Genomic DNA, 11,346 nt, shown 5'->3' on the forward strand with positions numbered 1-11,346 from the left:
CTCAAAACAGACATTCAAAATACAAAACTCAAAATGAATTCAAAACTTAAAATCGAAATACAAAGAGAATACCACATAATGGTTTTGAAAAATGCTATTGTACCTAAATTTTGCCCCCCAAAAAGATTAGGACGAAAATATTATGATAATGACAGCTTTAAAAATATAAACCACTCCCAAAGAGTGACTTCTTTTCTTGTCATTCCCTTGCTAATTGGATGACAAGACAATGCAATCCAATTAAACTCCCTATTTACAGTAAATTAATTAGCTGACAGAGTTCTAATCCAATTTTTTTTTATTTTAAAAAAAAAAGTTTTGGCAAATTTCAACAGTTACGAAAGCTTTTATTGCCTATAAATGCAACTCCAATCCTTTGCATGAAAGCCTGTCTTCTACGCCTCTCCCCTCTAATTTGAGCACTTTTCCGTTTCATGCCAGCCTTTCTTCTCCTTCCCAAATGCTTAAAAGAATCCTCAACGGTTGCAGAGAGAATCATTCAAACGGTTCCCAGAAAAACACAAAGAATAATTAAGATCAATCACATTATTCGTTCTAGCTAATTAAGCCATGGCCACAGCACTTGAAGAACAACAGCACCCCCTTCTGGAAGCTCAGCCTCAGCCCGCACCCAAGCCCAGCAAAACTTCCGGCCAGAAGGCCATTCGAAAGACCTTCAAGATCTCTGCTCATCTGTCGAATCTCCTCCCCACCGGCTCCGTCCTCGCCTTCCAGATCCTGTCGCCGGTTTTCACCCACGAAGGCCAATGCCGATCTGTCGTGAGCCAGTCGCTAACGCTAGCCCTTTTGGCGCTCTGCGGCATCTCCTCCTTCTTGCTGTGTTTCACCGACAGTTTCAGGGACGACCGGGGCAAGGTCCGGTACGGGCTGGCGACGTTCGGCGGGCTGCGGGTCATCGACGGAACGGTTACTTTACCGCCGGAAGAGGCTGCCAAGTACCGGCTTCGATTCGCCGATTTCTTCCATGGCTTCCTCTCCGTCGTTGTCTTCGCCTCTGTGGCGCTGTTCAACCAGAATGTTGTCAAGTGCTTCTATCCGTCGCCGTCGGAAGAAGCTCAGGAGCTTCTGGCGACGTTGCCTGTCGGAACTGGGGTTGTCTGCAGCCTGCTGTTCATCTGTTTCCCTTCCAACCGCCATGGAATTGGCTTCCCTCTCTCTCGGCATTAGTGTTTTATAGCTTTCTTCTTCATCTTTGCTTGCTCTTCGTTTTCTTCGCTTGTTTCGTAAAAGCTTCATTCATTCATGTTGTCGTACTTCTAATTAATCGAGACTCTGTACAATTTATGTGGCATTTGTTTAAGGGAAGTATCTATAAATAAGTGTGACAAATAAGCTTAACAAATTGATATGATACATACAAATTCATAATAATTTTACATAAATTCATAATAATTTTACTCAAAATTAACAATATACATTTGGAAAAATTAAAGCAATTATATAGTTTTTCCTCCCCTTGTTTAGTTGGAAAAATTACATACAATTTTTATGAGGTTTAGGATAATTGAAAAAATTATATTAAATACAACAAGTATGACTGAGTTTTAATGTTATATTGTAATTTTTCCTCTACCGATAGTTAACCATAGTTAAATATTAAAAAATGACTAATATCTCTATATTTAGAAATTTTCTCATCCTTTCTCATTTTTCTTTCTCTATCTTCTTAAACTTTTTTTTTTTTTTCTCTCTTTTCTCTATTTCTAGGGTTGAGATTAATGGTTATTTTATCATTTGTTTACTAGCATAGAAAGTTATTGCTATTTTAAAAATGTGAGAGATGATTTTTACAATTATGTCAAATCTTAAGGGTGGTTGTTGCAATTCTCCCTTTTTTGTTTTCTTTCCTTATGTCTGTTTTGGTAAAGATGGATAGCATTTTATGCGATGCTAAGATTTTGAGTAAAAGAAAAAAATTATAAATAAATTTTGTGATAGTACACAAAATTTTATTTTAGTTTTCCAAGTGAATTCATATATTGCAAAATGTTGGATTATAAAACATCAATATAGGCAAAATAAGAAAAATAAATTGTATTAATACTCTTTTTTAGGGGTGTTCAATCGGTTTGCACCAAAATCAAAATTGACAAAAATTTCAAGTAAGACCAAATTAGTTTGGTTCAGTTCGATTTGGTCCTATTACATGTTGGATATACATACAATATTATATACAACATGTTGTATGTAACATGTTGTATTAAAATTGGTTGAATTTTCAAATTGAAGATCAAACTGTATAAGGGTGAGACTGAATTAGTTTGGTTCAGTTTGATCCGGTCTTATATTATATGTTCAATATACATACAACATTATATATTATTGTATTGTTGTTGTATATACATTAGAAATATAGCATTATGTTTACACACTACTGTATTTATAGCAATAGTAGTGTTGAAACAATTAGCAGGACCATTTTTAAAAACTTTAAAAACAAAAGCAAAGCAAAAATACAAAACAAACAATTTAAAGTGGTTTAGTTTTAAAAGCCTAATCCACTAGCTTGCAGAGTCGGCTCGACCATGAAGCCATCTAGGCAGTCGCCTAAGGCCCCACATTTACAAATGTCTCAAAATTTTGTAATTTATATATTTTTTATTTTTTCTTTTTAATAATAAATATTTTAGTAAGAAAAATTTAAGTCCAAAATAAAATCTAACTTTCCATCCAAATTTTCACACACCTAGCCCAACAATCAATTTATAACGTTTTGTTTTCTTTATTTTCTCTTCCCAATTTTTATGTTCTCTCTTCCCATTGTTCCCAATTTTATCTTCCCAATTTCTTTTTCTAATTTTTATCGTTTCTTCCTAAATATCTCATAGACTTTAAAAATGTAAATATATTTTTGATTATAAAACTTTCAATTGCAATCCTAAAAAAAATTCCCTTGTTCCCAATTTTCTCCTCTCATTTTTTACAGTTTTTGATCTCTCGGATATTATATTTTAATTAAAAATTCACTATCATTAAGAGATTATCATATTTTGTAGTTGATTGAACTTCAATATTTTTTTTAATTTAATGAAATGATAGATTTTTTTTTTTGTAGAAAAGTGTATTATTTATTTTTTCACAAAAAAAATTAATACTTTTGAAAAGGTTCCAACAAACTTTTTCTCTTAAAGCCCCCAGGTTGGTTGAGCTGCCTTTGCTACCTCGGCTCACTAAAAGTTTTGGCAAAACAATATTACATTTGTAGTTTTTGAGCAATCTCAATTTTCAACTTGTACAAGATGGCTTTTTAAGACCTAACTCAACCGTAATCAATGTTTTTTACAAGTTCAGGCTTAACCTTTATAAATTTTACAATAAATTGTGAAAAGGATTTCTCAAGAGAAAATTAAAAATAATACAAGTTAACAAAAATTTCTCTTAAATGAAAGAGAGATACAAAATACAGAAATTTGATTCTCTCTCTTTCAAAATCTCACAAAGAATAATCTTTGAAAGCACTTGAGTTCACAAAAATGGAAGATCAAAAAGTTCTTATATGTTCTTGTGTTATAAACTTGTTAACCTTAGTCAACATGTTTAGTCTCTTATTTATAGCTTTTCTATATTGAATGTTGTTGACTAGTCATTAAACAAATAGAATATTTGTTTGTGTCACAACTTTCACTTTTGTCTCTACAAACCTCAAATAAACTATTAGAAATTCATAAAATATCCTCAAGTTGTCTAAAAATCATTTAATGCACTAACAAGTAAAGACATACTTCATTAAATGCATTGTAACAGCTATATTTTTCAAAATCTGTGAAGCATTACTCGAGTACAAACTAACCATTACTTGACTAAGTTTGATCTTTACTCGACTATATGTATTATGTAATCAATTACTTTTTATGCTTACTTGAGTACTAAGATACAATTACTCGATTATTTTTGAATCACATAAAAATGCATTATCTATTCGATTACAAAGCATTATATACTTGATTAATTATGATCCTTACTTGAGTACAAAGGTTATTACTCGATTAAATTTTAAGTCTAGATACTTGACCAATTTTCAACCTATGTTTACTCAATTACAAAGGATATCTAATCGAGTACAAAAGATATATTACTCGATTACAAAAAACAATCACTCGATTACAAAGAAGATTCACTTGACTATTAATGGATTATTACTTGATTACAAAAATACCTTACTCAATTAATTTGAAGATGATAAAGAATTATATTACATACTCAACTACAAGGATTAAGTTAGTTGAGTATTTTTTATCTTTACTCGATTATTTTTACATTTGTAATCGATTATTTTTGGAATATACTGAGCTTAACTTGATTATACAAATTGCTTACCCAATTAATGAAAAGATTACTTAAGCCTATCTAATCAGCCACATACTCGATTATTCTAAGCTCATTACTCGATTATCTATAACAAATTACTTGATTAAAATTTTATCAAACTCAAGAACTTTCCAATTTGTTTTAGTCATTATCATTGAACCAAATTTACTAATATTCTTTCTCATTAGGGGTGTGCGCGGTGCGATTTGGTTTGAATCATTTTCAGCACGCCAAATTGCTGATGCGATTTTCCAACCAAATCAGACCGCGGTCTGGTTTGGTGCAGTTTACCGCGGTTTGAAATGCTACTTAAAATCACTAAAAATAATATTTAAAAATGATAAATAAAGACACAAATATTGGTAAATAAAGACAATTAAAGGTAAGTAAATAGGAGTAAAAAATAAAGACAAAATAGTGTAAAAAATAAATAGGAGATGGTTGTTGATTATTAGATTTTTATAATAATAAATTTTTTATAATTTTTTTTATTATTTTCTTAGGCGATTTGGTTTAAAACCGAACCGCCAACTGTCCAAACTGCAAACCGCGTGGTTTGGATAGGATCCAAACCATTTTCGACCACGAAAAAAAAAAAAAAAAACAACCGGTTCGGTCTGGTCGATTTCCGCGGTGCACTGATTTTTTTGAACACCCTTATTTCTCATTAAATCAAAACACCAAATTTCTCAACAATCAACAATCTCTCTTTTTTATTTATGAGCCTATTTGATGATGACAAAACATATTTTTACTAAAAGAACTATTCTTTTCAACATATAGAGAGGTTCTCCTTGAATTATTCAGAAACTCCCCCTGAAGATATTAACTTTTTCTCCCCCTTTTTGTCATTAACAAAAGAGTCTTCCTAGACTTAGAAAAGGGGTTGTATAAGAATTCTTCCCCCGACACATTGGATTTTATCAATAGATTTTCTTTTCCTTTAAGTATTTTTTGTAATGAAGAGTGTAAGAAAATTTGTATAGACACACCACATAAAGGAACTTGAATTTTTGAATTAAACTTTTAAAAGTAGTACATTAAAATGATAAAGGATTACATAGATTAAAACTAAAAAAAAAAAAAGCTACATAGAAGCCTATTCTACTGGTAGAGGTTCTTCTCTTGTTGCTTCTTCTTTCATCACAGTTCTTGAAGTTTTTTGGGCTGTTGATTTGACTCTTCCAGTGGAGTGCATAGCTAATTTGACTTCAGCTAGCCTTTCTTCCACCTTTTATTGCCTTTGCCCTAGCCTTTCTAATCTCTCCATTATGACCTCTTGATATTGATGAGAGTTGATATTGAACTTGTGAGGAACTCACCTAAAGGCATTCTTGTTGTAAGTTATGAAGGAGTAGGAGTTTGTGGATTTTGTTGAGTTAGGTTGATAAAAAGTAGCTTATGCTAGGGGAAGAATGGACTGAGAAGTCCCAGCACCTTGAGAAGATGAAGGATTATTGCCCTCTTGAAGGTGTTTTGGTTGCTCTTCCCTTAGAAGGCATTTTCTAGACCCCATTTTCACATTTAATTCTCATTCTCTTTAGGGTGTGACTAGAATATGTATCGAACGAGGAATAAGGGATATATCTTAGATGTAATGGACCATGGATAATTTAAATAATGAGAGTAACAAACATCCCAAATGGAAGCTTTTCTGATGTTTTTGTTATGACAGAATCATTCATTCTTGAGAAAAGAAAGCAAGGAATGTTGAATTGGATATTATTAATGGCACACCACATAAGTTCTAACTTTGAATGGGTTACAAAATGAAAATACCCACCCCTAACATTTATGGATGTGGTGATAAAGTGGTGAAAGATCCTATGTTATGGGTTTAAGAATTCATGTGAGCCAGGGTGGTTTACAGCTAAAAAGGTTTCCTTTTTCCCTATAAGGCATGCCCATATTTATCATAATCTAACCCTAGGTCATCTATGACTTTGTGACAATAGGTTAGGTTTAGAAGGCTCACTAGCCTTTCATCAGTCAAAAGGTAATCAGTTCCATGGTATCTAAATTTTATGTTGTCTAGGCTAGCTATACCCTTCTTTTTATTTTCTATTGGAGGTTTTGGTAGGCTTGAGTAAAACTTAGCTAAGGCTAAGGAAAAACAGGTAGGCTTAGGGTGGACAATTTAAACCAACCCATGTTGTAATCCATTTCTTTAGTTTTTCCCCAAATTTTGTAGACTCAAATTTATTCCAATCTACATTCCTACCAGGTAAGAAACCCCTAGTTAACACTTTTGAAAATAAGGTTTTGTGATTGTCATTCCTAAAGCATTGTGAGTGTGAATGAGTGTGAGTGCTAGGTTCAGGATTTGAAGGTCTCTTGGTCCTAGTTTTCTTAAACAAAGAGGGTTGGGTAGGTGATGAAGTGGATTCCTTATGTTTGGGTACCATTTCAAAATGTTCGGACCTAATTCGAAGAATATTGAAATAAAGGGATTTTATAATATACCAATTTGAATGAGATGGAGTTGAATGAAAAATGACTAGATCTCATGCAAGAACAAACAAAATAGAAAATAATTGAAGTGAGAGTTACCTAAAATTGGAATGCAAAGAGCTAGGGTTCGAGTGAAATGTCGAGAGGTAGGGTTTAATCAAGTAGGCTTCTATTTATATTTGCATAAGGCATCAATTGGAATCCTTTTAAATAAAATGAATGATTACTCGACTATTTTTTTTTTTTTGTAATAGAGTATGGATCGAATATTTACTCGACTAATTTTTCTTTGTACTCAAGTAATGTAATGACCCAAATTTAATTATTTAATGTTGTGTCATGCTTTGAGGATTGAGTTGATTAGCCTTAATGTTTAATATGTTATTTTTAACGGTTATTAATTAAGTGTTGGGTCTAAGTTTGGAGTATCCAATAATATATAATGTCATATTCGAGTTTGGAGTCTTGTATTCGAATGGGGTGAGTCATATTCAAATGTGCCGTTGAGATTTTGAGTCTTGCATTCAAATAGATGATGTAGCATTCGAATATACTAGATTGGGAAGGTTATCCGGATGACTAGAGGCTTATATATTCAAATGATCTCTTTGAGATTTTGTGAATGCCATTCGGATGCTATAGTGATCCATCCGGATAGGGTGTGGTGCATTCGGATAGGAGCATAGTTATTCAGATGGCCCATGTTTTAGTATTGTAGTTACCACCTTTCATCCAAATTTTAACTTTTATGGATTTCGAATCTCAAAAAACTTAAAATATGAAAGTTGTAGATCTTTCTCTTGTTGTTCCATAGAATCTTGAATCGCCTCAATCGGAGCTCAAATGAGAGACTTATATTCAAAATACGAAGATGTGTCAAATCTATCCAGAATGTCCGTTTTCATTTAATTCCTCTCATTCAAAATACCTACTATAGCATCTGGATGGGTCTTTCTAAGACCAAATTTCTAGGCCATATTCTCAATTCAGAAGCTGCTTTTCAGGAGACATGTTGAGAATTTATTCTCCTTTCTTGCCATGTATTTGTACCCATTACCATTTGTCTCTTGCCTTTACCTATATATCAAAGGGAATGTTGAGGGAAGAAAATTGGTAGAGAGTTAGCCGAGAGAAGTGAGAAACAAGAAGAGAAAGAAGAAGAAGAGGTTGGGCTTAGCTTCTAAAATTAGCTTCATTCTCGTTTCAGGCAAGCATCGTACCCTTTTCATACCTTTCTTTTCCATTAGCAAGCTTCTTACCCACTTATTTCTCTAACACCCATGTTTAGTTTGAGAGAAAAGTTGCCACTTTCTTATTTTATATATTTCCTTACGGTTGTGTTGATTTACTAGAGGTTTGTAGTTGGAGTGGTCTGATAAGCCTGTTATTTGAGGATTATTCGAGGATTATATTCCTGTTATTGGAGGATTATGGACTTGATTTATTTCTTTACTGATTTGGTTTATTTTCTTACTGTGGTGTTGATTTACTAGAAATTATAATTGGAGTTTTCTGATAAGCTTATTATTTGAGGATTTATTGGAGGATTCACTCACTATGAGTTAGAGTTGGTTTTTGTTTGAGGATTATAAGCTTGTCTATTGCTAGTTTTCTCCATTTTGGTTGTACTCTTATGGTGATTTGGTCCATTTCTTTTCTATGTGTCGATTTACTAGAGGTTGTAGTAGGGGTTTTCAAATATGCTTGTTATTTGAGAATTTATTTAAGGAATATAGCCAGGCTCTGCCACTTTCTCGGTTGGTTTATTTCCTTACATGAATGGTTTAGTTTACTCACTGTTAAGATATATATGCTTTCATTTAAGGATCATAGGTATGTTCTAGTTAGTTTCTCCATCTTGGTTAGATCCTTGTCAGATGGTGCGTCTTTTCTTATGAGTTTCGAAGGGCTTGGTTCTCCCTTCTGTTTGTTGTTGGAATGAAGCACGATTGCTTCGGATAGGTTCTTGTTAGAGGTTGATGTGGCTAAGAGTATTTGCATGTGTTTTCTTTTATTTTCAATATATTGTTAGTTCAAATACATGCAAGGGTTTGGGAATATGCATTTGGGGGTCTCATGTGACTTGTGTGCTTGGCCACGGGCATATTGCATTAGATGTATCTTCCTAGTGGGGCGAGTAGGGCTTGATGCATGGTTTTATGGGGGCTATGTATCATCGCTTATGTTTATTATGCATTTGCATTATATTTAAACACGAGTACTGTATTGTAGGTGATTTCCTATATGGGTGAGCAGGGCTTGATGCATGGTTTTATGAGGGCTATGTATCAACGTTTATGCTCATTATGCAATTACATTATATTTGTACATTGCATGGTTAAAGACATTGTGTGGGTGTGTTGTAATGGGTTTACAGACGCAGCTGGCATGCCAGATTTTATGGTTAGTTATCTTGTGATGTGATTACAGATATGTTAGCATGCCACTCTGAGTTTCAGTCATGCCGGACCGAGAGAACTTTGGCTCGATAAGTTATTTATTCTACCTTTCAGGGCAGTAATAGGTTTGTGATAGGGACTTGGGTGTCGTATGTCTTATATGGGCCCCAAGAACTAGTATGTGCATATTTTATTATGCAACTTTTTTGTATATACTTGTCATGTGATTCATGGACATGGGATGTATGATTGGTTGTCATGATTTGCATGAGTTTTGCACTTGGGTGCGATTTATTCTTTAGCTTCCATACTTTTATCGGCCTTTCCTTCCTTCTATGCTTGCTGAGTCATGTGACTTACTCTTGCTTCTTTTCATTCTAGGTAAGGACAAAGCTATGTATAGGGGTGAGGCTAGCAGTCTTGAGTTATCACGATATGTGGTGTACAGGGCAATCCTAGTAGATCCTAGTTAGTGTGTTCCTTGTGATGTTATGCCATGGATGTTTAGCACTTGAGTGCTTGGCATGATTTTTTGTATGTGTATATGTATATACATCATGTAACCTGGTGACCGCTTATCTTTTGTATGCATGCCTAGGATGTGAGTTATGCTTCCGCATTTGTTTCTTATGTATGAGTATGGGTGATCCTAGTTGAGCATGCATGGCAGGTCAGGATGATTTCTATTATATTTTCTTTAACTCTCGTAGAGCTCTCGCTCAAGTTCTTTGGCTTAGCTGGGGTATCCAGGTGGTGGTCTTACAAGTAATGATTTGATATTTGCTTGATACTCAAGTACACAAGTTTTGTAATTGATTAAAGCCATTGATGCCATTGATTTAGTCGAGTAACTTTGATTTGTTATTCGAGTAAGGATTGCATCCTTTTTGCCTTAAAATTTTCTCGAATGTTGTCTATTTTTACTCGACTAAAGATTCATGATAGTTGATTACAAACTTTTTCTTACTCGATTAAAAATACTTCACAGAGATATTTTTAAAATACTTGATTACCAAAACATTTTTACTCGATTAAAAACTAAATATACTCAACTAAGAACCAAATTTACTCGATTAATCTAAGCTTTGTATTCGACTATTTTTCCTCAAATTTCGATAACACCTAATTCAATTCTGATTTTTGTGAACAAATTTCTCTCTAAGGGTTTGGTAAATATATTAGCTAATTGATTTTTTGTTGGCACATATTCTAAGACTATATCCCTATTTTGAACATGATCTCTAACGAAATGATGTCTTATTTAATAGAAATATGATTTACGTACCTTAATTTCATAATCCTCCAATTTTGTTTTAACCACAATATTTGTACACAACAACTACTAGCTAAAACATATTCAGCTTCAATAGTGGAGGTGGCCACACTGTTTTGCTTTTTAGATGACCATGAGATCAACATACTTCCTAAAAAATGACAGGTACCACTAGTGTTTTTTCTATCCACTTTGCATCTAGCAAAGGCTGCATCAGCATGGACATGAAGTTCTAAGGGAGAATTTCTAGCATACCATAGGCCTAAAGAAGAAGATCCCTTAAGATATTTGAAAATTCTCTTAACTGCTGCTAAGTGAGATTCTTTAGGATTACTTGATATCTAGCATAAATAGCAACACTAAATAGTATAGCAAGTCTTAAGGCAGTGAGATAGAGAAGGGATCATATCATTCCTTTATATTTCTTTCAATCCACAGACTTACCACCTTCACCCTTATCCATTTTCACAAATGTGGTTATTAGGGTATCCATGGATTTTACCTCAGTCATATTGAATTTCTTTAGAATATTCTTAATATACTTAGATTAATTGATAACTATTCCTTATTTTAACTGCTTTATTTGTAATCCTAGGAAGTAATTCAATTCTCCTACTATGCTTATTTCAAATTCAGTTTGCATTATGGTAGAAAATTCTTTGCATAAGCTATCATTAGTTGATCCAAAAATTATATCATCTACATAAATTTGGACTAAAAAAATATCTTTTTTATCTTTCTTAATATATAGAAAATTATTCTCGATGAGGAAATTCTTTAAAGTTTCATACCAAGCCCTAGAAGCTTGCTTAAGTCTATAAAGGACCTTGGTAAGTTTGTACACATAATCCTCATGGATTGGATCCTCAAAGCCTGGGGATTGTTTAACATAAA

At 33.3% G+C, this 11,346-nt stretch overlaps 1 protein-coding gene across 1 annotated transcript; it reads left to right on the forward strand.

The window, feature by feature from the left end:
- Positions 1-570: 570 nt before the first annotated feature.
- LOC127791633 (protein DMP7) lies at positions 571-1,188 on the forward strand. The gene has a single exon (XM_052321615.1). It carries the CDS (start codon positions 571-573, stop codon positions 1,186-1,188), a length of 618 nt encoding a protein of 205 aa, XP_052177575.1.
- The last annotated feature ends 10,158 nt before the right edge of the window (positions 1,189-11,346 follow it).

The sequence above is a fragment of the Diospyros lotus genome, chromosome 15, assembly GCF_014633365.1.
Source record: "Diospyros lotus cultivar Yz01 chromosome 15, ASM1463336v1, whole genome shotgun sequence".
Lineage (NCBI taxonomy): Eukaryota > Viridiplantae > Streptophyta > Magnoliopsida > Ericales > Ebenaceae > Diospyros > Diospyros lotus.

What these genes read in the sequence shown, in the direction of transcription:
- LOC127791633 (XM_052321615.1), top strand. Translation starts at nt 571, where the DNA reads ATGGCCACAGCACTTGAAGAACAACAGCACCCCCTTCTGGAAGCTCAG.